Here is a 27,673-nt window from a genome sequence, read left to right as displayed (position 1 = left end):
GTTTTCGTGTTTTAGTTTTGTCCCCTCTGTTGGGCCTGAGTGCCTCGTAATATATCATTATTGAACTATTCATAGAGATGAAATGATCATACATCAAGATCTTTCCTAAAAAGGTAAAACCAGTTTTTATTTAAAAATAAGGGTGTACTTTGGCTTAATTTCCTGTTCTGAAACATGCATTTCAGAAAAAAAAAAAAAAAAACATTCGGTGATAATATGAATTTGAGCAGGTACAGAATTGTTGGAGTTGTTTTTTAGTTTTCCATGTAGTTCTGATGCCCTGGTTGAAATCTGTACTGTCTTTGTAAACTTTGACCTTGAATGTAGGAAGGCTAGAATGTACTTAGCACAAAATTATCGTATTTTAAGTGTATATATGGTAAAATCATTGGAGTAATTTTATTTGGTGGCTTATTTTAACAACTAGAAACACAGTGCCATGGAAGATTATGGAGAGATTTCTAGTCCATCTTAGGTTTTCCAAAAAAGCCAGCTCTCAACCCAGCCCTTGTAAACATGTACATAAGCACACTTGTAAAGTTTTAAAATGTAAAACATGCTGAGAGACATATTGGCTTTTTAATACAATTTTTAATAGTCGTTGAAAGTTTTGATGTTTCATGACAGTTTGCCAAAAAGATCACAGAATCGACCTGCTGGTTGGCAGTAAAAAAATTTTTTTGAGTAGCACACATTTCTATGACCATAAGCAAAATCTTTCCATAATTAATCCACATGGTCATAACAGATGGTTAAATTGAAGAAATGTCCTTGAAGTTATTCTTTTAACAGATGTTCTTAACTATTAGCTCCATGTTTTTACTCACCTAAATTTCCAAATAATTGAATAAAAAGTTAACATATGCTTTGATCCTTTCAATAGGTAAAGTCTTTCATTGATGCAAAGTTTGCCCAGTGGAGAGAGGACTTTGGTGGCCCCCCTTCTAACGTGTTGCTCTCTCCTCACCCTCTAATTGTCCATCCCCAACCACTGATCATTTCTCCCTTTTCCTCTCACACAGGGTCCTCCAGAACGCACTCCTGCTCTCAGATAGCTGTCTCCACCTCTTCCTGCAGAGCCATCTGAATTCGGAGGACATCGAGGCTTGCGTTTCTGGGCAGACGAAGTACTCCGTAGAAGACGCCATTCACAAGTTTGCCTTGATGAACCGGCGTTTCCCTGAAGAAGACGAAGAAGGAAAAAAAGAAAACGATATAGATTATGATTCAGAAAGGTATTTCCTTGCATTTCGATGTAATGTGTATGTGTTTGTAGGATACAGAGTGCACATATGCGTGTGTGTAGACATACAGACACACTTCACTTTTTTGTTGATGTAATACTAAGATAATGAAAAAATTAATTGACTGAGATTTTATTGAGCTGTGACAGCTCATCATAGCAGTCTTCACACACACCTCCACACTGAATTAATGAATGCAGTAGAAATTCAATTATCTGCATTCTGATTATGTGACTTTCATTTAGTCAGACTTGAATTATTCGCGTTTAAATTATCTGGCTAAAAAAATATCCAACTGCACTCCAAATGGCTAATTAAAAGTCCAAATTTCCTGTCTCTCTTTTGTGACTGGAGATAATTAAAGTTCTCCTCTGTTACTCAGGCTTTGAGTGTGTTGTGAAAACCAATTTCCTCTTTTTATTATTTTCCCCCTCTCTTCTTTCCCAGTTCATCCTCTGGGTTTGGACACAGCAGTGATGACAGTAGTTCACACGGATGTAAAATGAGCACCGCTCCACAGGAATCCTGAAAAATAATTCTCATGTTACCATCTTAGGAAGAGCAAATGATGTCCACTCATGGAGAAGAAAGCTTGCTAATAATATATCCTTACCTAAAGCTCACTGTCATGACATTAGGTATTTAAATTCTTAAAGATGTTGCATTGTTTATTAGTTATTTTTATGTTGTCTTATTCTGGCTCAGCTTCTGTAAAAAGCTAAAAGGCCTGTGAATGCAAGTCCCCTTTCGAGGCAAACATTATGGGCAAAAACAAGATCCTGCCCTGGGATGAAATGTTAGGTACGTTTAGAAACACCTACTTGGTTTTACTCAATTTTAAAAAATAGGTATATAGGTAGCCTGCATTTAAAAATCCAGATAGCGCTTTCCTTCTTGTATCCGTGGTACAGTGTTCGCATAAACACAGCCTGTGTGATCTTAACCACTGTGGAGCCTGACGGCATAGACCAGGCCGCCTCTGCAGACATGTGGCTGGTATTTTGTGGGCTCCTCCCCTGCACTGGGAAAGACACTTTTTGCTTTTGGGTGTTTGACTGAAATATTTTAAGAAGCTTCACCTTTCCGGTATTTTATGTCCTACTTAGATGGAAAAGTGTATCTTATGAATAGAGACATGTTAAAATAATGTTGATGTCTTAGACAATAACAGAAATAGTGCTAGTCATGTTGCTTATATTTGCAGTATATAGATTCAGAAATACATTTTCATTGTCCAGATTCATTCACACATGGTTTCTGGAAACAAATAGTTTGTTTTCATTATTGTTGTGTGATTAGAATTTACGGGTTAACTGTTTTCGGACTAAATGTGCAATTTCTTATCACTAGGTAACGTTCAGTGTCAATGGTGGTTCTTTGTCATTTATTTTCAAGTTAGAAGTGGAATCTTACAAAAATTAGTAAGTTTATCAACAAATATTCCCGTAATTTAGAAAAAAATATCAACTTGCTAATTTAAGAATTATTCATTTTTAAAAAGTCCTTTCTTTCAAGGCATCCACCTGAGGATTGGTATCATTTAATAAAATGTCTTCTTTTTTAGTGGCCCAAAGATAAAAGGTCTTAGATAAACTACACTGAACTTCAAATTTCAGATGAGGCAGCATTTTCTTGAGATAATTATCCAAGTTTCTTCTTCATTGAATGGTATGAAATATCTCTGAAACCACCAGGAAGATATTTTTACATAACCGGAATAACTTGTTGCTTTAATTAAATGTTACCTCACCTCATTTTATTTTAACTGGGAATTTAAAAGTTACTGTATTATTAAAAAGTCTTTGAAATGCTCATAACTAAGAACAGAAAAAAATTAAATTTAGAATAAGAATGATCTTAATTTTTCCTTCTTGTTTTTGTTTGGTCCAAAACATTATTGAGCTTTTGTAAATATTTTGATTTAATCTATCTTGGATCTTGTCACTTTATCATCTAAGACTCGTTATTTTAATACAGGGGAAAAAAGATTTAGCAATTTCTTTTTATCTTGCTAACATGTGAAGTTTGCCATCCAGTCATTTAAGAGCGATCCTTAGCTTGCTGGCAATGTGTATTTGAATTCACATTATTTCTGTTTTACAAGTTTTTGAAAAGCATGTAAGGTGCCACCGATTGTCATATTATTTTTAGATGATGTAACATAGCCATCAAAATTGACATTAAGTATGCCTACTACTGTGGTGTGTAAACTTCATAAGATCATCGTTTTCACATTAAACGTGAAAAAATCAAGTTGTTTGTTGGCTCACTTATTCTATAGAAGAGGATAGATTTCTTCTGACTTACACCTAAATGCAGTGTGTTTTTGAACCAGCAGTAAATTTTAATGAGAAACTTCGGTAAGACTTGGTTTAATAGTCACTACGGTTGTGCACCTTGGAGGCTCAAACCACCTTGGTTTGGGGGTTGTAGTATCTCAGCACTGGCTTCTTAAAACTCATTTTCTGCAGCTGAGCTATTTAGGTGAACTTCAACCCCCGATGGCTTTCTGGCTTTGTTCTAGTCCCTTATTTTTCTCTGGCATATTTTTATAAAGCTTTCTCAAGGAAAAGAACATAATTACTAAGTAACTAAATTAAATAGATGTTTATTTAAAACTGTCTTTAATGGAACTTAAATTTAAAGAATTCTAATCTTGGATGCTTTATGATTTACATACAGCAAAACTGTATTTCCCTGGCTAATTCTGAAAGGGTAAATCGATTCACCTGTAAAGCCATTTTATGTGTTTTGAGAACTGATTTTATACATAACCCAGAGGTGTCAAAAATGAAAGTCAACAACCTGTTACTTAGGGCTTCTTTAAAGTCTCACTTGGAAGAAAGTGATTTGGATTCCAGTTAAAATTTCAGGTTTTTAAAAATTATTAAGGAAAAACAGAAATGTTTATTTTTAAGTAGTTATGTCCCTTAAGATATTAAGTATCTTGCAGGAGCTTTTCAAGCCTAATGCACATTTTATTGAATAATTAAATACAAACAAGTGATATGCCATAACCTTACTATGGTAAGGTAAAAGAATAAAATTTCTTTTATGGCTATTAAGAACATAAACAAATTTACTTAGCCTACTCATAATTACCGTTATATCCAACAGAAAATTGAATGCTGTTTTGAACTCTGTTTTTTTGGTGCCTTAAGGGTTCATCATTATTGAGCTACTGTGGTACAAATACAGTTTTCGGTATTTCAGCTATCAAGAAGACCCTTTTCCACGAAAGGCCCCTACAGTTTTAAGACAAAAATAACAAAAGCTTATTCTGTTTCTAAATAGTTTTCCTCTTAATATTTAAATTGCTTAGTCAGTGTCCTATGAGTTCAATGTAGCATCTTTTCAGTGGAGAAAAGCATTTATTTCAACATAATTTTCTCTTTTTGTTTGGAATATAGACATTTTCTTACTTTATTATATATAAACACATTTTCAAAAAGAAATGCCGTCTGAAATTAATTACCGCAGTGTGACATTCAAAGCATAGATACCATTTTCTTTGCAAATAAAAGTCCTAAGACATTAATACACTATAATAGAGGGAGTTCAAAAATTGTAGAAGAATGGAAGCAAGCAACAATTTCTTTAAAATTTGAAATATTTACGAAGGATTTTGCCTCCGTTCTTTGCCATATGCATCTCACAAACGAGTCACCATTGTCCCTTGAAGTCAGACACAATTGCTCTTCACTCTTGTTGCAAACTTTTCTAGATCATTATTATGAACACTGCATTGGACACTCATTTATTTTAGCTGCGCAAACCCTGGTAGTTAATGATCCTCTTCTCTTTCTCCAAAAAGACTTCTTTTCAAAAGAGAGAGAAGAGGGGAAAAAAAATTCAGCCACAGTTTTCTGCTGAATGTAAACTCTGGTCTAAAGACACTATGCAAATGGCTTCTGCCAAAGAGGAAAATACCCTTTCTGCCCCCCACAGAAGTGTACACTCATCCCAAACCCCACACCGCTTGTCTTTCTTGGCTGCTGTAGCGACGCAGCACGGGCGTAACTTGTGGTTGTGTTTTTGTTAGTTTCTTACCTCTGCGTCTTCTTTATAGCTTTGCCCCCGCCCCACTGGCGGTGGCGCTCCCGCCGCTGCACCCTCGGCCGCCTGTTGGCTGCGGCGCCTCGGCGGCTCGCGCACACTCCCTCGCGCCGCGTCCCGCACACGCGCGCTCCCGCCGCCTCCCGCCCGGGCGCTCCGCCGGCGGCGGCGGCGGCGACTGCGTGGCAGGCAGCGAGCCAGCCGGCCTCGGTCCGGTAACCCATGGCAACCGCCCTGGTAACCCATAGCAACTGCGCTGCGGAAAGAAAGGGAGGGAAAAAAAAGAAAACCCGGGTGGGGGGCGGCGGGGGGTGGTGAGTGGAAACAACAACCGCAAAAGGACAGCGATTTACAGCACAAACCTGCAGCGCCCTCTCCCCTGCCCCACCTGCTGCCAACGTGGGCACCGCGAGGCCCCCTTCCCAATGTGCAAATGACAACTCTGGCTGCTTGGAAACTAAGAAAACGAGAATGCAGCGGGACCTCGGGGGGGGGGTTGGTGTGGGAGGGAGCTTTGAACAGCGATGCCCCCCTACCCCCCGCCCCAGGCCTCCGGGCCCAGTGGTCTCCTGGGGCCCCGCTGGGTTTGTGAGCGCGCGTGGAGCCGCGACCGCGCCGCTCCGGTGGGTTTCGGGACGGCTGGGCCGGGGTCGGCCGCGCCGGAGCCGGGGGAGGCGGCGGCGGCGTTGTGGTTGCGGTCTAGACCGGGGTCTTTGTTCTGCAGATGCTCGCGGCGCTGCGGCCCCCGGCCCCGCCGGCCGGTGCGAGAGAGGGGGCGACGGCGTGCCGCCCCGGGGTCGCGGCGAGGCTGGGGCACAACCGCGCGCTCCCTATGTGTTATCTGCGCACGCACCGCACCCCTTAGTTAACCTCTTTCCTCTCCAGTCTCGCCAGGACCTCACAGCCTGCCGGGCGGACGCGCCGTCGCCTTAACTCCCCTCCCCCCGTTTGGAGAGGGAGGGGACAGTCGCGCTTGGTGGCCGGACTGGGCCTCGGGGGTAGAAGCGCGTGCCTCCGGGTCCAGAAACGGCCCTGGGTCAGAGTTTAATGTCTGTGTGTGCGGGGGAGGGGGGGTGAGGAACAGGCGGGGAGACACAAGTCCTCCACCGCTTTAGGCTGCGGGCCCAGAAGCGGGGCGGTGTTCTTCGCCCGGAAAAAAGAGGCGCGCGGCCGGTGGCATAACCAAGTGCAAGGCCGCCGGAGGACAGAGGGGGGCGCTGCCGGGACAGCGCCGCGGCGGCAGCTGCCCGCCCGAGAACGCGCCGCCTGGGGTCTGGCTGGTTGTCCGAGTGGTGGAGTGGTGTTAGGGGTTCCAGGTGGAAGGAACCTGCGCCCCACATAGATTTCAGTCCGTGTTGAGGAGTATCGTCTGCTCGTTCGTGTATTCGCAGAATCCCCCTGATGCAGGAAGCATCCGGGGACTGGTTCCATTCAATACCGAGCCCCTAGGCCCATGCAAGTCCATTCCACGAGGAACGGTACTGGGGTGAAGACCGGCCGCCCTAGGAAGCTGAAGTCCACAGTTCTAGGGCTAGTTCAAATGAGCTGTGATTCCAAGCTCATTTTGATGTTTTAAAAAGGAAAACTTTTGACGTGGATGATTCTTGAACTCCGTTGAGATCTTAATCCTCAATGATTTTCCCTCTGTAGATGTGTACCAGTTACAAATCCAAATAGCAAAGCCATCAGCAACATCTTTTTGGAGGCAAAGACCGATGCAAGTGTAACACACTCATTTGTACAATGCAGGCTCCTGAACAGGTGATTAGATCAACAGTGTTTCATCTAACTTTTGCTGGTAGACAAAAGGGAATCTGGCTATGTAAAGAAAGGTATTTTAATCCTTTCATAAAGAAAAGAATCTTCCAAATATATATTTTTGCTGCCATAGATCCTGGGGAAACTTGGTTTATTTCCGCACATATGCATGTTCTGGGTTCCACTGCCTACCAAGCACCTGGCACAGAGACACACGAACCTTTGGAGGTAAAAGGTAGCTACTTGCGCACCTGGGGATCCATTCGGTACCATCCCAGCCGTCTGCATTGTGGTGTACTGGGAGCCCTGTGCTTTAATTTAATTTTTTTTTTTTTTAACAAAAGCAATTACAGAAAAGTACAAATTTAACGTGTGACATTTAACATTTTGCCGTGGCAGGCAGCCTCCACTTAAATGGGGCCTTTCTGCAGAACAACAGGAGCCAAAAGGCCTTGTGTCATGGAGTAATGTAAGACACAATCTGGACTGCAAACGCACAATGAATCGGGAAGGATTTATGTAATTAATTGACCAGTCTTAACCTGTTATCGTGATGTAAGGAATTTGGAACTCATTAATTTGGGCTCTGACAGATTTCATATTAGAGCTGGCAAATATGGATTGAACCTCTTATTCTTGTAGCAGCTGGAATTTCCATGACAGTGAGGATTAGTGAAGAAGACCTATTGCTGGAGTCAAACTGCCTCTTTGTAATCAGTAGCCCTGCTCTGCATTAAAGGGATAATGGAAAAAAAAAAAAAAAAGAAAAAAAGGAAGAGCCGTATTACCTGGCTGAAGAAGCCGAAGGGGCTTGTGTTCACTCTGCTGCCATGTGTGTTGAGCTCCAGCATTTGCAGTCGAATGGAAACATTAATTTCAATCATAAAGTTAGGTGGTTTCCCAAGCACCTTGAAAGAATGAGAAGGTAGAGGGGTCTCAGGGTCAGGTTTGGTATTGTTGTCAAAGTTAAAAGGGCTGAAAAGACAGAGCCTTTGAATTTCCTCTGTGTGAACACAGAGACTGTTTGAGGAAGGATACAGAAGTCCTCTGAGGGGCAAACGGTGTTTCTTGTAATGTCATAGTCACTAATGGGCAATTCAGAGCCTTGAGGGAGAGCCTGGCTTTCTCAGGAGCCACTCACTGTCTCCTGCTCAGAGCTCTTTCATGGACCTCACGAAACCCAGAACTCACGTAATGAGCCTTTCATTTGATCATCTAATCTCTGTCCCCTTCACAGTATGTGATGTCTAGTGAATCACCCCTTTGGAAATGTCTAATTTCTTTTTTGAGATTTTAAGAAAACCCAGTAAAAACCTAACTTTCATTTTTCCCCCTTGACAGTCAGAAAATGGCTAGGTTGAAAAAAGGGTCTCAAGATTAAACTAAATGTCTTTTCTTTTCCTTCCTTTCACAGTACTTTTCCCCTCTTGCTGTGCTGTGTGAGAAGGTTAATATAACAGCTGCCGTAGGGATCATTAATACAGGAAGATAAGCAGAGTTGCACATTTAAAACATTTTCAGGGTATCATTTGCCTCCTTGTACCGATAAAGAAGGCTTTGGTAACAAATGCAGAAGCAGGCACTGAATATTTAACTTTTTAGACAGAAAGCCCAATTGACCTTTCTCAATACATTATTATTCATAAATACTCTCCAAAGTTGGGCACTGACTACTCTTGAAATGCGTTTTTTCACTTGTATATTACCTTTAAAAAACTTTCATTCAAGCAAAACTTAAATTTTTATATAACAAATATTGTTATAACATAAATCTTCACAAAACAAAAAGATTTCCACTCCTCCTCCCCGCCTCCCTTTTTTGTGCTGTCTGGATTCCAACTGAATTGCCAAGTAAAGAATTTTCTTTTTAGTTAGTAATAATAGGATTTGATCTAGCAACACAGCACTTGGTACAAAGATTTGTTTTGTGATTATCTTGTTAACGACTGATTTCTTCAGCTTTGGTTCCATTTAAGTGAATGCATAAAGATAAACCCTAGAAATTGGCATCAATATATTAATGTTATCCTTCTCATTGAGAGAGCTAGTAGTTGTTATTGGTATTAGTATTTCAGTGGGAAGGCTGTGAAGATCAACAGTTGATATCAGCAAGACTTGGATAACTAATATAAACCATGACAAGGGCGATTAATAGTGTATATAAACACACTTCAAACTTGTATACATGATCTCAGCTCTCACCTACGGATTTCTTTGTAAAGGGTAATTTGTAAGTTGACAATTACAAGGTTATCAATTTATGTGCTGTGCATACTGTTTACGTACTGGAAGTATGGAATGGACATATTGAAGCATGATTTGTCAGAGAGAGTGTTGACTGGAAGGAAGTCTGGTGAACTGAGTTCTGGCTCCGCTACTAGCACATGCTCAGAGGGAGCTCCCAACCCTCTGGACTGCAGTTTCCTCATCACTGCAATAAGAAGATTGGATACAGAATGCAGAATGTCTTTAAAGGTGTTAATAAGTGTTGTTTAAAAAAAAAAGAGGAGGTAGGTTGAAGGTTTCCATAGTCAGTTATATTTTAGACACATTGTGTTAAACAAAATTTAACATTAATTTTTTTTTTCCTGCAGGACTTGTCAGTGCCTTTCGTATATCAATATACACTGTGAATCTCTTAAATATTTGTGTGTGAGAGGGGCCGGGGGTGGGGGGGCTTCTTTATGCAGTTTCCTTAAACTGATTTGAAGAAGAGAATCTAAAATTCTATGATTTTTGAATCTGTAATAGTTTGGACCTCTTCCCAGAATGAGTAAAGGGCACTTGCTTTCACCCTAGGTGTTCCTGAGGTAGGGTGTGAGGAATATGTGAGTATCACTAAATAAGAAGGATTCACCTTCAGAGAGCAAGTTCTATAAAGAGGCAGGGAGTGTGGTACTAAGTTTAAATCTTAGTTTCACTGCTTACAAGATAAGTGACCGGGGAATAGGTCACTTAACCTTATGGAATTTGTTTCTTCATTTATAGCATGAGGATAATGATACAATGTGAGGCCAGGGGTGAGGCCAGCAGTGATGAAGTCACTGCACATTCCCTCTGCTTGGAAGGGTCTTTCCATTTTCCCTTCCAATGCCTTTTTGCTTGGCTAATTACTACTACTTATTCAGGACTCGTGTTCTGTCTCCTATGCGCTGATGACTGATGTCGACTCTGACCACACCCTTTGTGCAACAAGACCCATGAACAACCTCATGTCCCCACGTGCCTTTCTGGCAACACTTCTCCCCCTTGCTCTGCAGGGTGGGTCACCTGTCTGTCCGTTCCTCTGTTCAGGCAGAAGCTCCTGGAGGGTGAGGACTGCCTTTCATCTCTGCCTCCTACCCCCTACCACCCAGCACCAGCCTACAGTTTGATATGGAGCGCATTCTAGAGGCAATGATGAATTACTGCCATGGGGTGGGTGAAAGGCCTGCAGACCCTCTTCAGGCCCCTTTCCTGTGGCAGAAGCAGGAAAAGAAGAAGAGCTTGGGGAGCGGGAGGAGGTAATTCAGAGCTGTTTACCTCCTTGAACTTGGAAACTTTGATCGTCCTGAGGGTGCATGAGAACCCTCTGTTAAAGCGCCTCTGTTTCTCATTTCTCGACTGTAGTGGACCTTGAGATGGTAACATGATTGTCCATTCATAACGTCTGCGTGGCAGTCAAGAAATGCTTTGCTCAAGATGACTTTTTTCTTTGATCAACGAGACCATTCAATGAAACATTTTGATCAAATATTTCTTTTGGTCAATTTGTTTCTGATAAGACACTGTGCCCAGTGCAGGGTGTAAACAGTAGCGTGACATCTGAAAACTGATGGGTGATTTCAAGTGGGAAGATCTGACTATGTGGACCGGCTAGCATTTTCTCCGTTTGGCTACTGTTCTTTTTTTTTTTTTAAAGATTTTATTTATTTATTTGACAGAGAGAGAGAAAGTGCACAAGCAGGGGGAGTGGCAGGCAGAGGCAGAGGGAGAAGCAGGCTCCCCGCAGAACAGGGGGAGCCCGATGTGGGACTCGATCCCAGGACTCTGGGATCATGACCTGAGCTGAAGGCAGTCGCTTAACCAACTGAGCCACCCAGGCACCCTTGGCTACTGTTCTGTCATGTAGCCCTGATTAAGCTGAAGCCCAGACAGACTTTTAAAGAGGAACTGAAAAGTAATTTAGAGTTTTACTGAAGTCTCCTAAAAAACACCAAAAGAATCTAATTTTAGCCCCCAAACTTTCTGTCTCGGTCTATCTCTACACACACACACACACACACACACACACACACACACGCCCCTCACATTCCTTGTCAGTTTTTTTTTTTTAACTTCTGACAACTTCAGTGACTGTCCAGACTTCCAAATCCCAGCCCACACTGGCTCTTGTCTTTCTCCCCCTCTTCTCTATCCTGTCATATCCATCCCTTGCTCTTCTCTCGTGTAAATGGGTGAGGACAATCTCCGATCCTCTTGGGTCCTGCCCACGCTAATTCCAGCCTGCACAGCCAGAGCCTGTGTAGTGAGGCAAAGACAGACTTCTGTCGAGCGGGGGCAGGGGAGCCGGGGGCTGGGTGATGGTGGGGGGTGGGGGGTGGGCATGGGGCTGTGGGTATGCTGGGGACGAAGGTGGGAGCCGGCTGGCTCTACTCACAAGGTATTGTTCTCCCTTCGCAGAAGTGAGCAGAGGAACCCCATGGTCTACCCCTGCCAATACAGCTGCTTGAAACTCCTAATTTTTTTAGGTTCAATAATAACAAACAGTAGTTTGCATCCCCTTTGTACTTTCCTCTCTGTAGGTCTACCAATTTCATCCTCTGACCTTCAGGGGACTTTACCTAAAGCCACGATGTGAAAATCAACCTTATTTCTAAGGACCACTGGAGAAAGAGACTGACCTTTGGTAATCCACTACAAGGATTAACAGCTCTTTTTAGAAAATTATTTATTTTTTTTCTAAAGATTTTATTTATTTATTTGACAGAGAGAGACACAGCGAGACAGGGAACATAAGCAGGGGGAGTGGGAGAGGGAACACAAGCAGGGGGAGTGGGAGAGGGAGAAGCAGGCTTCCTGCCCAGGACCCTGGGATCATGACCTGAGCCAAAGGCAGACGCTTAATGACTGAGCCACCCAGGCGCCCCTAGAAAATTATTTTAAATCCATGTGCCTCAGGCTACCCTTGAGGCCCAGTCTATGGCCGGCTCCCTTGAGCTCAGGGTCAATGTGTCAGAAGCCTGGGTGAGGCCAGGGAAGGGCCGAAACTTTGCCTCTGGAGTGGGTATGCCCTCCAAGCACACAAATTGCGAAGTTGTGCGAGCGGTGTGGGACCGAGCCGGATCTGCGCAGGGGAAGGCTGCCATGTCAATGGGGTGGATGCAGCCTACAGGGTGTGTGTATATATATTTTAGATTTGATTTATTTATTTGACAGAGTGAGAGAGATAGCAGGAGAGAGTGAGCACAAGCAGGGGGAGCGGCAGGCGAAGGAAGAGGGAGAAGCAGGCTTCCCACGGAGCAGGGAGCCAGGTGTGGGATTCGATCCTCAGACCCCGGGATCATGACCTGAGCCGAAGGCAGACGCTTAACGACTGAGCCACCCAGGCGCCCCATAGAATACAACCATATTTTATGTGGGGAAGAACAGCCAACCTTTTATGTTCTAGTTGAAATGTTCTCAACATGACATTTTCATGCTAAGTTTTGCTGTAATAATTTATGGTCCTTTTCTGAATCAAGTTTGTCCATAACTGTGGTAAATAGTAGACGTCCAAGCGCAAACATGGCATTTCCGCAAGGGTTTCGACAGTGAAGTGGATCGTGAGCAATTTAACGTGAGGTTGTCTTAGTGTAGTCGAGGTGCTTGTGGAGCTGGCCCCCCCAGAGGAGCAAAGACGTAGCCATAGTGGACGTGTACTGAGTTGTGTCACGCTTCTGACTCTGAAGAGAACCAGAAAAAGGTAAAAGAGTGGTGAAGGCAGGTGAATTATACTATCTGTTAGAGGAAAGGAGACTGTTTTGATACAGAATGTGAGTAAATCAGGAGCTGGGGTTATGGAGAGAACACTGTTATCATAATAAAGAGAGCCCAAGGAGCAGTGGCTCCATTGAGCGAGAAATCGATGTCTCTTTCAGGAACTCTCCACCACAGGTAGGCAAGCGCTGCCCCAGGAAATCATTCAGGGACCCAGGCTGGTGGTGTGGCCCTGCCATCCTCGACGAGTACTTTCCAACATTGCCCCATTCACTCCTGTGTCTAGCTTAAAGATGGAAAGGCGAGAACAACTGGGGCAAAGCACCTTTTAATTAATTTATTTAATTAATGTGTTGCATTTTCATTTATTTTGATTTATTTGTCAATAGAAATCCTCAAGCATACACACATGTAAAGATAATGGAGTATAATACACTCCCATGGGCCCATCACTCAAAGTCACCTCCCTGTGGTAGAACTTACACCATTTACGTCCTCTAAATATGCCTTCCTCCTTTGCTGGATTATTTTAAATCAAATCTCAAACTCCTTTAAGGAGCTATCTGGAAGTTGCTGATGTTGCCGTGTGTCTCTTGGTAAGAACTCGGTCACCTGGCCACATGTAGCTGTAAGCAAGACTGGGCAGAGCGTCCAGGGGGTGGCTGTGTGCCCTGGACAGAGGAGAAAATGCCACACTTGAGATCACAGAATTTGGGGGAGGGGGTCCTTGAGAGAGGCCACAGAGATCGAAGTGAAATAGCTCAAGGGAAGACTAAGGACATTTCTAGGCTGCAGTAAAATCCAAATGATGACACTGGCATACTGATACCCTGAGAAAGGCTATAGTGAGTCTGACGCTCGTGACTTTTTAGCAAATGCAACATTTGCTGAACAAAACCAGAACAGCAAAATGAAGTGGCTTCCAAAGGCATCACAGAATCTTGCTTTTTTCTCACCTGTGTGAAATTAGCTGAGATAATGATTTTGGAGGATAGTCAATATATATGTAAATTACGAAGATGGTTTATTTGCTTCTGCTGTTGGAATCCTGTCTTGTAAGGTGTTAAAAGGTGTATGTATGTTTAAGACCTTATGTATCTTCAGGTAATAAAAAGAACGAGACACGACAGAACTTAAAATGAGCAAAAAAACTAGTTTAAACTAGTTTAATGAATCAATTCATGCCAAGAAACATTTATTGAGCTTGTACCTAAAAGATATTTGTTGAATGAATATTCAAGGATTGTCCTGGATCTCAGGGACACAATGATAACAAACGGATGGTCCTTGTTCTCAGGGGCTTTCCATCTGAGGGCAGATACACATGGAAGCATCTAACCATAATACAAGACAGAATGTCTTGTCTGCTTTTCCTCAGGGGCCACCCCTCTTCGCTCTCAGGTCCGAGTGGGGCTGATTCAGCCTCCATGCCTGGCCAGTCAGAGCAACGGTATTTCCCTGGCCCAAGTGACTGGCTCAGGAGTGGGTACATGACTCTAGCAGAACCAATGATTTTTGTGCAGTAATGGAGGAAAGAAAAGAAACTCTTTCATGCTCTGGAGTGACTGGGCGCTGGTGCAAGCCTGGAACTCTGGGATGCCATCTTGCCACTGTCAGGGGAGCCTGCCTGAGAATGAGGCCACACGAAAGAGAACAGAGCTTAGACATAAGAGAATGGGTCTTGATGGCATCATCGCAAACCTCTTAAGGACTTTCCACCTCAAGCACTGCAGGAAGAACACCATTCATTGATTTATTCATTCATTCACTCACTGGCTCACTTTCCTGGCATTGCTGAGTTTAATCCCTATAACATTAATAGGAGTAGGTACCATTATCCCCAGCGTAGAGATGAACCTACTGCTAATTAATGGAAGAGTTGGAATTGAACACAGGTCTGTTTATAAATCCTAAGTCATTTCCCTATATGATTTCCCTAGACACTGCTCTCAAGAAGAAAATGGCTCTTATTGATCAATCTATTCTCTTAGCACCTAGAATAGTGCACTTGCCTCGAAGGTGCCCCTTACACATTTATTGACTGTGTATTTGTGATGTAAGGGGCAGGCAGTGCTGTTAATCAGAGTTGGGGGCACACAGGTGCAGGAGGAAGAGGAGGGGAGGGTGAATTCAGGTGTGGCGGTGATGACTTGGGGGCGGGGGTACAGGAAGAGATGGTGTGTTTGGAAGTGCCAGCGTGGGGTTGGAATCAGCAGAGAGGTCAAAGACGGAAATTTGGAATCATCTGAGAGGAGATCGACAGAGGTCATCTCTGCACAAATGTCTAGTCAGTGAGGCCTGCCTTGACCCCAAATTGCAATCTCCTCTCGACTCCCTTACCCTGTCCCTCCCTATTCCTCGTCTTTGCTTTAGATTTTCCACAGCACTCACCACCTATATCCATGTTACTTATCTATTTGTTTTTATCTGTCTCTTCTGCACCCACCCAACAATATAAACTTGGTTTGTGCAGGGAGCTCACTGTTGTTCACTGTGCTATCCCCTGCGGCCAGACGAGTGTGTCGCACACAGGAGGTGCCTAAAAGATGTTTGTTGAATGAATAAATGAAAGAATAGAAGTGGACGAGATTGCTCGTGGAAATTAAGAGAAGGGGACAGAAGGCCAAGGAAGAGGACATCTTGGAAGAGATTGAGAAAGTCTATGAGGCAGAAATTAAGAGAAGGGGACAGAAGGCCAAGGAAGAGGAAATCTTGGAAGAGATTGAGAAAGTCTATGAGGCAGAAATTAAGAGAAGGGGACAGAAGGCCAAGGAAGAGGAAATCTTGGAAGAGATTGAGAAAGTCTATGAGGCAGAAATTAAGAGAAGGGGACAGAAGGCCAAGGAAGAGGAAATCTTGGAAGAGATTGAGAAAGTCTAAGAGGCAGAAGGCAAATCAATAAAGAGCAATTCCCAAGAATAAAGGAAGCAGAGGGTTTCAAGAAGGCAGGAGTGGGCAGCAGGGTCAGATGTTGCTGAGAGGTAAAAAAAAAAAAGGCCATTTCCATTACGTTTGCAATGAATTCTCTTTGATAGTGTTGCTCAGCAGCATAATGTGGTGGCACCTGGGGCTCAGGAGATCAGGAGAATTTGAGTTCCAGTCCTGTCATTTATTAGTGATGAAAATCTCTGAACATCTGAGCTTTGCTTTCTTCACCTGTACAATGAGTATAATACCGATCCTCCCTCAGAGCATGATTGTGAAAGTGAGCTGAATTACTGCATATGAAATGAATGTGTATGTGTGAATTATTACTCTTATTACGGATTTGCAGTGAGTAGAATCTATGTATAAGAATAAAGAAAGTCACGAAAATTTCTAGAACCATTATTATTTGGGACTCACTGATTTCAAGACAAAATACATGATGAGTCCTGCTGTCATTTTTCAATCACCATGGATACTCATTTGAAAGGGAGTACATTGTATTTATGAATTCAAATTTGGGGCATTTTCTTCATCATGCCTGATTCCGGTTTTCCATGCCCCTTCTTGCTCAGGCTGCTTATGCAAATACACAACCCCAAGCCAAGAGGCAACATTTCAGTTCCCTGTCAATTGGCCTAGAGAGCTGCATGCAACGATTTCCTTCCCCTGCCCCCTCCCAGAGCATATTGTTTCCCACCCTCTGTAGCCAGGAGGTTGCATATCTCATGTCTTTCTAGAAAATCACTGATTATATTTATGCATTTTATATTTCGCCTTTTATGTAGTAGGCTTTGAGTTAGATTTAGCCCCGGTGGCTGAAAGTTCAACGTTTTCTCAATATTTTCCTCCAAAACCACAACCATATTTGGCAGCAAAGAAGATGAGGGATGAATAGGCTTCCATGTTGCTTGGTTATAGATATGGAGATGCTGGTGGAAATTTGCAAGCATTTGCATATATACAATTGTCTGTCTGATGTTTGCTTCCATGCTTGCTCTCCTCCTCTGCCCCCTGTTCTCTTTGTGCAGTGAATTACTAATACAAATACAGATAATGAAATTTCTGATCCCAGCCTGCAAAGCAGACGCACATTTTAGAAGGTATCTGGGGAAAATGGATAGGCTCTCTTGATCTTGTTGCTTTATCCAGACAAGGAAACGAAGAGGAGAAAGTAATTACAGGGACTTGTCTTTGAAGGTAGAATGAGTGCCATTGACAGGATTTCTTTTCAGAGAATCTTGTAGAGAGATGCTATTTTCTTGTTAATACCAATAGGTATTTCCCTGGAAATAGAGTTTACTTATTAAAATGTGTGTTCAGCAGATGGGACGCTGTCCACAGGAAGCAGAACAGTTCTGTCCTTGGGGCTTCAGAACGGAGTGGGTCTAGGGGCAGGTGAAGTTTGGCCCCAGGATAGGGCAAATTCTGGAGGCAGGAGGAAAGTAAATTTACCCCTGAAAGCATCTTTTGGTCAATCACTGCTCCTGCATACTCAGGAGCCGCCAGTTTCTTAAAGCAGAAGCTTGACTTTGTTGGGTGGTGTGCCTAGGGTTGGGGGGGGCGGTCAGGTGGCAGTAATATCAGGAATGCTCAGCTTGCCTGACTTCAGAATATGTTCCCATTAGCTATTAGAAAGTCCCCTGGAAGAAAGAGCTGAAAAGCAACTTTAACTGGAAATATTTTAGAGTAACAAACAACATTTTCTTATACCTATCCCTGCGAGCGGACCCAAAGTTGATACTCTGGCAAGCGAGCAACTAAATCAAACCTGTTTTCTTCAACAAACAATCAAATGAATGCACAATGAAGTTCGCATTGTCAATGGACTATATAATTTATGGCATAACACCATCACCTTCTGTTTCAAAAATGTGTGTCAACTCTTTTAAATAATCTTTGATTTTACCTATCGACCTTTTATCATATGTCATGTATTAAACACCAATTCTGTGTGTGTGAACAGGTTTCTAAACAACCCAAGTTTGCACTGACAGCTGTATGAAAAGAACAAATATTTGCTTTCTATTTCATGTAGATATGTGCTTGCTGTCAAATAAGACAGGGTTAAAGACACTAAGATTTTGTCTTTCATAGCTAAGGGACAGCTAATCTATATCAGAAATAATTTTAGATGTAGAACTGCAGTGTGGAAAATATAGACCTCCCACCGGTTGAAATGACATTAGTAGAAAAAAAACTTAGCTGCAAAGGGTTATGAAATGTTTATTTTGTCACACAACTTAAAAATATGTTGGAAATAGAATTTTAAAAAGAGAAATGGTTTAGACTAATAGCTATTACTCTACTGGAAATTAGTTCAGTGGTATTATAACACTTTAAATAGACATGTGTGAAATGATGTAACTTTACAGTAGAACGGGGTTAAGTAAAAAACATCGATAGTATTATTTTAGATCAGGTAGATTCATTCCTTGAAATTGCTGGTATTAAAGAACCCATTGGGGACTTAGTTGGGTGCTTTGCTTTCTTTCTGTTCTTCGATGACATCGCCTTCACAGGCCATAGTGAGGTAAGTAGAGGTATACTCTTACCATGGTGGTTTTGTGATGAGGGTAAATGAAAGAAAATTGTCTCTTAAAAATGAAAACAGTGTTCATCCTAATGGGGCTGTTGGACTATAAACTGTGGAGATTTAAACTAGTATGTGGAATTCATTTGCAGATATAATGGCTACCAATCTGAGTATGAAATATTAATTATGTGCCATGCTGCTTCTGTTTGGATTCGTGCTGTCCACCATTTTAGGTGGTGCTGTGGACTGACTTTCCCCCTGACTCATTTCCTGTTTCATGATGCCTACCTTGCAGTATTGCTGGGATATGTCAGCCGAGGAGCTGCCTTACTGGAAAGACCGTTGTCCCCACTTGCCTTTACGCAATGAAGAATTAACTCTTCAGCTACAGCCATCTGTCTTATATAACATATTTTATAACACAGAAGGAGAATTTTAGTAAGACCTCCAACGGGTCCGCTGCCATTTTTAGAGGGAAGGTCGCCTGCAAAGGAAGTGCATGGAAACTCTCAAGAGAAAGCTGTTGAAAACACCCCCAGTGAGAGAAATGGGTGTCATCCCATTTTATTGTCTACCTGTCACCACAGCCCTTGCATGATTCTGACAGGCTGCTCTTTTCTCTTGTAGCCAGTGCTGCTTAATGTCATTTTCTTGGTTGAACATCTTTATTTCTGACTTGTTACAAACCATTAACTAGTTTCCAGGTTTCAGTGTCCCAGATACTTTTGACTAGTAAGTCATTTGGCATAACAAGGTTTCCCTTTATCTTCTTGTGAAAGAAAATCTCTACATGAAATGATCAATGTTGCAATTTTTATGAATCCTAGCAGATAGGAAGTGCTTGTCATCAGATGCAAGGCATCTTTTCTGAAAGCGTATTCTACTTCATATAATGGAACTTGACAGACACACTAGGTAACCATTACACTGTTTGTAGAAAGCTTCAAACAGTTTAGGGGAAAAGCAGAGAATTTTACAAATATACTTAACTTGTGATGGTTTCAAAAAAACATAACAATACTGTTTTTAATTAGATATTGTGGATGAAATGTTTTTACACATAAAATCCTTTGGATATATTTAAAAAAAAATTCAGTAGTTTAACAGTTGTCAATCTCCATAAACACACTTTAAAAGTGTTCGTTACATGTAACATTGCTAAAATGAAGACTGGCTGCTTTGGGTGTTGATATTAAAAATAATACAGACAGACGTGTGGCTGGATGACATACTGTGAAAACACGAGGAACAACTTAGACTTTAGTTTGCTTTTGCATAAAGCTACTCACACATGAAATTAATGTAATTAAAACTTTAGATGATCTTTTCCTAAATTATTTCATATTATTCAAGTTTTAAAACTATATTTCTAAGAAAATGGACTTAAATGTTATGTGCAAACCTATTAATGCAATGTTGTTATACTTAAACCCTAAAGAGGAATATTTATTTATCCTTGCCTAATTAATGGATTAAGGAGATTTTAGTGTTTGTTTGTTTGTTTTTTTTTTTAAGTAAGCTCTACACCCAATGCAAGGCTCGAACTCATGACCCTGAGATCAAGAGTCACATGCCCTACTGACTGAGCTGGCCAGGAGCTCTGGATCAAGGAGATTGTAAAAATCAGTTACTGACCTAGCCATTCCACTTTTGGTGCTCTCAGTGAAACAGCTGAACATACACTAAGCATGTATGTTCAGTGTATGTGGCACTGGTTTTTAATCGTGAAAAATCGGAGACCGCTTAGCACTCTGTTAATGCGGGAAAGGATAAATGGACCATGTCACCTCCACAAAATGGAGCACTATACTGTTGTTTACAATGTGAGCTACAAATGTATGTGCTGATACAGGGCATGTCTTTGATAGACCGTTGAGTGAAAAAGGCAAATTGCAGCACAGCAAGTAGAGTGCGATACCGTTTTTGAGGGTAGGGGGAACTCCTCCTCCCCATCTCCTCTATCCTTAAGTGAGCCTAGAACAGTCTGGAAGGATACTCATCAGACAACCTCTGCGTGTGAAAGCATGGGGGAAATAAGAAGAAAGCGCTCATCTTTTTGCTTTATATACCTCCCTATTCCTTGAATTTAGATTCTCTGATGTTTTTAGACGCTATGAGCTCACTTGACAATCTAATTAAATAATTTAAAGAGGAAATCTAATGTCACAGAAAGGATAGGATGAAACAAGATAAATGTAGCTACTTGAAATTTCTAACAAAGAAGCATGGCTTCCTTCCATTCAGTTAGCTCTGGCACTTAGAGCATTTGTATCTCTTTGTATATTTTAACGGAACCTCAAAATTTGGGTGCACGTGCTTTCAACCCCGGGTGTATGTCATTCCAGGCAACGGCAGTGGTCCTCAGTTGGTTTCTTGGTGCTGTATTTTAAATCAGCTCATAAATTATTAATAGTACATGTGTAGGTCAGAGACACACTAACCCTGACCATCATTCCATAATATTCTCTCTTTAGCATCAGAACAGAAGAGAAGGGAGTAATCAATATGCAACATCAGAGGTACATTTCACATAGATATGGTATATGCACTTAGAAAAAAAAGAGTCAGATCTTTACAAAAACCTGTCAGCCTGGCATTAATCTTGTATTATGAATAATGTGGCTATCTATGAATCTTTAATATTTTTTAAATGATGAAATTGTATGGTATGCTCTCCCAAAGCAAATTTGATAAAATGTGAGAATACTTTGATCAATGAAGATGTTGATATACTTGAATAAAAAATTTTTAAACCTAGCTCATTAAAGCAGAAAAAGCAATGGCTATACTGTGACCTCAGGGTAAATTTTCAGCCCCAATAAATTTAGTTCTACCGTTATCCATAATGGCTAGATATTATTCTTTAAACAAGTTATAAAATTATTGTTTGGTTAAAACCATCATCTCACTAGACAAGAAGCTCTGGTAATACACTACCCACAACACATATGGTGCTGTCTCCTGGCTTATAATAAAACCCATATTTGAAAATTCCTAACAAACACGCAGATTAATGTTTCATATATAAGATACAGCCGTGCTTGAGAAAGATTACGAATCCAATGGCTTGTTAGAAATACTGTTATATTCATTTTTTTTCCCCATGAAGTAATCCTGGAATAATCTGTTCCAGGTTTAATTTTCAGTGAAAGTAAGAAAAGTACATCAAGAACTTTGCTTATGAAATTTGCCTAATGAAGAAATTTTAATCAGTGCTTGTTGAACTGAAGATAAAAATATAGTTTGTTTCTACAGATTTGAGGAGAATTAACATGTATCTGATTGTTAATATTTGATTCTTGTTTAATTATTTATGATATCAAGGAATGAATCTGTCAAGTAAATAATGAAATGCGTACATGCAGCATATGTAATTAGGTTAGGTGCATAAATCCAAAGTGTTCACTTTATAGTTGTCAGTGTAAAATTTATTAATAATGAGAAATGTTAAGTGAAGAAAATTCTTAACACAGTCTACCTCATTAGTGTGGATTATAGCAATTGTTGGTCAAAGAAGACGAGGAAGCAAGGGATGAAGAGGAGAAATTAGGCTTCATTTTCTTAGTTGTGCTTTAATTGTTTAAGAATATTAGTGAATTGGAGCATATTTTCCTTTCTGCTGTTTAGAAATGTACGATTTGAACAAATGAGTTGTGGGTGTGAGTGAATGCCACCAATGGAATAATTCTATATTGAAAAAATACAGGCCCAGGGTTTCTAAATCCAAACAATTATTGAAGGGGTAAAATACAACTAACATTGAGAAGTAAAAACCCACTTTTATGACTGAATTGGAAGATTCTATTCTTAAAATTTGGCTTTAACTTCACCAAGATGGTACTATGAGGGCAAGCAATGCATTACAGATGTGTTCTTCTGTTTGTCCCTTTCTTCTCACGCTGAGGAGTGGAGGAGGGAAGCACCTTGTCAAGGACATTCCTTGCACCCTGGGTTTGCGTGGGCTGCTGGGACACGTATTGAAACAGGGACTTGAGGAGACCTTAGGTACCTGTGGGTCGGGATGTAGGTAGTACCGGGCTGGGGGTGAGCGTACACCTGGAGGATATAATCCAGACCCTGCCCCTGCAGGGACCTGGCTGAGTGGGTGCCCACTCTTCCATTAAAGATTTATTTATTTATTTGGGGGGTGGAGAGCGTGTAGGACTGGGGGGGGAGGGGCAGAGGGAACGGGAGGGGAGAAGCAGACTTCTCACTTAGTGCAGAGCCCCATGTGGAGCTTGATCCCTCGACCGTGAGATCAGATCATGACCTGATCGAAATCAAGAGTCGGAGGCTTAACCCATGGAGCTTCTCAGGTGCCCCAAAGCCTACTCTTATTCAGGACTTTGACTTGATAACCTGGTTAGAGTTAGTTCTGTCCTTAATGTTAATCATTAATAGCAGGGTGTGGTATAGAGGACAATCAACCAGAAAACAAGATGATGAGATCCTACTCTGCCACTGACTGGCCTGGCAACTTCCAGAAGGTTCTCTGAACTCTAGGGCCTCACTTTCTTCACTTATCAGATTAGAGGGCTGTGATTCCGACCCTCATGGTCTATGATTCACAGAGATGATGCTGAAATACATCTGATTTTGTGCAAGCAGTTCCATGAGCTTCTTGAAAAAAAAAATGGGGGAGAGAGGTAGAATTATTATACGAACATTCATCATCTGACCGGGTATTGTTATAGAGGCAGTTATACATTTATTAGAAGATGGAAGATATCATCACAAAAGGAAGTACATGTATTATTTTAGTAAATGATAGGAATCTAACTATAGCCACCACTAAAGAATTTCTTGCCTCACACATATGAAAGTTAAAAGAGAATTGGAAGGCCTATTTAGGGCAAGGAAGTGACTTTACAAAACAAAGACTGTTATGTTGCGATTTCCTACCTGCCCTGATTAAAAGGGGGGAATGCTTACTTAATAATTTTATCCTCAAAAGCTTGTGATTTACACATTTTCAAAAGGGTAATATTCTGATGGTGAATAATCCACTTATCAAATTATCAAAGGAATTATTTGCTATCCTTCTGACCTTAATTCTCAGATGTCTACAGTCTATAGAATTTAGGGCACAAATGGCTTAATCCAGTCAAGCATTAATGTTATTAAAGGCAAACCCCTATGTGGAGTCCATAACATGGTTCATTATTTAGGGAAGACCAAACATCATTTTACCACCCACGAAGAAAATTATCAGTTGAATTAGCCAATCAACTTGTTACTGACTAAATTAACATATACCATTTTGAACACATATTTTGTAGAAAGAACAACCAAAAGAATAATATAAATGTGACTATTTCTGACTTTCAAATAAACCATCATAAGTTGCATGAGAGAGATACTTTTGGTTGCCTACCCACCAAACCTCCCTTCTTCCTTGGGAATTACCCCTCTCCTCACCCAGTCCAGAATCTTGAGAAAAATAGTTTTTGTAAGCCAATAAGCTTTTGGAGGGTTTGTATGCATAATAGATAACTGGGAGACTAGCTAAAATTTACCTTTTGTTTTGATAGTGCCCTGTCCTATCCCCTGCCTCTCCCCACCCCCCTGTATAACTCAGGGATAAATCCTGGTTAGTCATCAGTAATGATAATCCTATCTCCCTTGCCAGTAAAAGTTTAGAGATAGGCATGGGATCCAATTCTGGCTAACGACATACAAGAAAAAAATCTTCTGAGATAATTTTCTGGTATAATTTTCCTACTCTTCAGAAGAAATTAAAGGTAAGAACAGTCCCACTTTTTTGGCTGGTCTTTAGCATGTTTTGAGGTGATGCCTGGAACTACAGTAGCCATTTTGAGACCCTGAGGAGAACTAGCTAAGGACAAGATCAACAAGCCGAGGACGGCTTGGGTCCCTGACAACTCTAACGTTATGGAGCCACTGAATTAATCAGCCTCAGCACCTGCCACCTTAAGACTTCCTCCATGAGATACTACATTTTCCTTGTTGCTTGAACTAGTAGGGACAGGTTTTCTATTACTTATGTCCAAGTTACCCTAATGAAAACAAGAGGTGCAAGAAACTTTATTATATCACTGGGTGTCAATACACTCAGAACATATGCTAAATATTACTGAGAACAAACACTAGGTAACAAAATTTTGTGTCACAAAATATGAGGAATGGGAAAGGATTTTTGGAAGAGGAGGTATTTAATCTGGACCTGGAAAGAGCAGTGGTATTTGAATAGTTGGAGATGGGGTTCAAGGGCATTCTAGACAGCGTGTGCAGTGAACATACTAAAGTGTATGTCATGGAAGACGAAATGCAAGAGCATGATTTAGGAGTATATGATGGCAGACAGATAAGGCTAGAGCTGGTTAGGTGCAGACTGTGGCACCACCGGAATGTCTTGCTAATGAGTCAGGGCTTCTTTTCCTCGGCGGAGGGAAATACGAGAGAGATTGGAGCCAGTCACCCGATTGATTCTGGATGGATTGTTAAAGCATATAGCATGGATTTTGTATTTTTTTTTTGCATATTTTAATGAAGAGTGTGCATGGTTTTAATGAAACAAACAATAAAAATCAACTTTCTGTTCTAATTTGGATTCTATGTTTTAAGGCAGCTGCCGAAGGAAACTAAGTGACTGGTTAAGTAGCCATTGTGTTTGAAAATGTCCAAAACCAGACACGAATTCCCTAAAAAGACTGCTTGAAGGACAGCAGAAAACATTTCAAAGCTCAGACCCCTGTATGTGTGTGTGCAGGACAGTTAGATGGAGGGTCTGATGCTCTGGGAGGGAAGAGATACCTCACCTGTGTAGCCACAGGACTGCCTTAAAGGCAAAGGGAGTTGGGGAAAAACTGCTTAGAGCCTTGAGACTGAATGAGGTTGGAGGTGAGGGCCCAGGAAGAGTTGGAAGTGTGAGTTTCCATTTTAAGTGTCTGGAGCAGACCCTCTTCAGTTATTTTACTGGTGAAGAAAGGGAAAGAGAACAGGGAAGAGACATGACCAAATTTCTGGCGTTTTTCATTTGTTTACTTCTTCATATTTTCTCTCGTTCCAAAAAGGAATTAACTTAAATATAGTCCTGAGTAAACATGCGGCAGCATGATTTCACTGCCGGTAGAGATGGGACTAGAGTGAGACTTTCCTAAACTTTAGCTCTCTTATTAAGTGTTCTGAGGAGGTTGGGAAGCTGAAGGGACTCCATTTTAGAAAGGCTCCATCTCTGCTGGTTTTCTGCTAGGACCTACTTACTCATGTTCCATATTTTGCCTCTGAGTAAGCCAAAGAAGCTATGTTCCCACTTCAAGGGGGAAGCAAGACCGTTAATCGTTCTCTGGGTTTTGTCTTAGGCTTCAAAACATGGAAGAAGAGACGGATCCCTAACATGTTCCCAGATATTAGCTTCAAGCAAACCTCAGCTGACCCTGGCATCAACACTCCTACCTTCAGTAATTTACGGAGTAACACCTATTGTTCACCTGACACTAGCCTTTGACTGGACCCTGTCCTCGATTCCTGAAGCAACACGTACCCTAGACCCCTCTCCAGTATAAACCCCTCACCCCAAGTGATGACGAGACTCACTCTCCTTTCCTTCCCGAGTCTCCCAGACACTCTGTCTGCTACCCTCTGTCACTCACGCTAGTCAATAAACTGCTTTCACTTTCTCTGGCTTGCGTTTGATTTCTATCATGTATAAAGCCAGGGACTCTCTTGGCTGGTCCTGTGGGACCCTCCCTCTGGGTCCTTGGACTCAGCCTGCCCGCATCACTGAATCTTGCAAATCTATCTCCAAAAAGAGTAGTTTTGCTGCCTGGCTACTCCATGGTTACCAGGTGGTAGACACAACTATACACAGCACCAAGCTATCTTCCAGCAGAAGAAACGGGAAGCGCTTCGGTGTGTCCCTTATTTTGGGGCAAGGAAGCACTTCCCAGAAGCCCCCAGCAGATGTCCCCTCCCATGACATTGGCCAGGACTGATCACATGTTCTTTTCTCAACCAAGCCCCTGACAAAAGAACAGGTTGATTGTAACAGATTTGGGATTTACTCCTGGGCCACAAGGGAGAGGACTGTCTTGGAGGGATTGGGGAGTTGAAGGAAGGGGGTGCAGAACGGCAGAGTCAGCTGCAAGAAAGACACATAAAATGAATATTGCAGAATGGTTGGGAACACAGACTCTGTTGGGAGCAGGCCTACTTTCCCATCCCATCTCCATCCCTTCCTGCTGGTTCCCCTGGGCCTCTTGTAAGGCTTCCATAAGCCTCGGTTTTCAGGAGAGCAGAAGGGTTGTTGTGGCAAAAATAAAGTGATTTAGATAAAGGAGTAGGCATAATGTTTTGCACATAGTAAGTCCTCAGCAAATGTTTACTATCGTTGATGTTATCAATAAAAATGACCTAGCTCCTGCTCTAGAGGAGCTCACAAGGAGTCCCCATGTAATAACTGACGCTGTCACAAGGCAGGAGGTGACTTCTTGCTAGGGAGTGAGTTCTCCTCTCCTTCTATATGCCAAAGGAGGGAGGGAGGCTCTGTAAGGACTGTTTTTCCTTCTGTCCAAGACTTGCCTCTATTCCCACCTGGATTGGGAGAGAGGTTGCGCACAGTGATGCGGCCTCGTCCTGGTGGCAGGTGCACCCTAAGGCCTGGGGAGCAGGGAGCCGCCTGCTGGCTCAGGAGGCGCAAATGGGGGCATTAGGGATGCTTTCGTCCAAATTAATCACCAGGCAGGGCGGGCGGGGACCAGTGGGGTCCAGCCTCTTCCATCAGGGTTCAAGGTTACGAATCCCATCCACCGAGGACTGTTTTCCCGGCATTGCCATACATTAATGAGACGACAGTTAAGAGGCAGGGCATTCGCTTAACACTCACGAGCACATCTTAGCAGATCTGCAGTTCTCGGCCGCCCCCGCCCCCGTTTCTCTTCCCAAACGGCCTCCCCCGCGGCCCTCGGAGCCGGCGTCGGGCGGGGGTCCCGGGTCCCGGCGGCGCGGGGGCGCGGGAGGAGGAGCCGGCGTCGGGCGGGGGTCCCGGGTCCCGGCGGCGCGGGGGCGCGGGGGCGCGGGAGGAGGAGCCGGCCCCGCCGCGGGCCGTTCGTCAGGTCGGGCGGCGGCGGCTCCCGGGGCCTCCGCCCGCAGCCGGCGGCAGAGCGGAGGCAGGCGGCTGAGACGGGCGAGCCATTTGCATTCGCCAGCAGTCATTTTTATACGCGGAGGTAATGAA

At 42.4% G+C, this 27,673-nt stretch overlaps 1 protein-coding gene and 1 long non-coding RNA gene across 5 annotated transcripts in view; one reads left to right on the top strand and one right to left on the bottom strand.

The window, feature by feature from the left end:
* The window catches only part of SNX10 (sorting nexin 10), a 69,346-nt gene extending 65,849 nt beyond the window's left edge, over positions 1-3,497 (top strand). For all 4 annotated transcript variants that reach the window (XM_045864533.3, XM_045864534.3, XM_045864537.3 and 1 more), the window contains 2 exons: positions 1,023-1,235; positions 1,692-3,497. In XM_045864533.3, the coding sequence (XP_045720489.1) occupies positions 1,023-1,235; positions 1,692-1,773 (295 nt within the window). In that variant the 3' untranslated portion in view covers positions 1,774-3,497. The remainder of the gene's footprint in view (positions 1-1,022; positions 1,236-1,691) is intronic.
* Positions 99-27,673, bottom strand: LOC135362098 (uncharacterized). Its single transcript, XR_010406492.1, has 3 exons — positions 27,323-27,673; positions 7,847-7,966; positions 99-1,180 (listed from the first exon to the last, which is right to left on the bottom strand). It is a non-coding gene; the product is annotated as an uncharacterized LOC135362098 (long non-coding RNA).

The sequence above is a fragment of the Mirounga angustirostris genome, unplaced genomic scaffold, assembly GCF_029215605.1.
Source record: "Mirounga angustirostris isolate CCGP_5_RB_7025 unplaced genomic scaffold, mMirAng1.0.hap1 SCAF_12, whole genome shotgun sequence".
Taxonomy (NCBI): domain Eukaryota; kingdom Metazoa; phylum Chordata; class Mammalia; order Carnivora; family Phocidae; genus Mirounga; species Mirounga angustirostris.
Note: the sequence above shows the minus strand (reverse complement) of the source record. Positions and strands in the feature narration are given on the sequence as shown.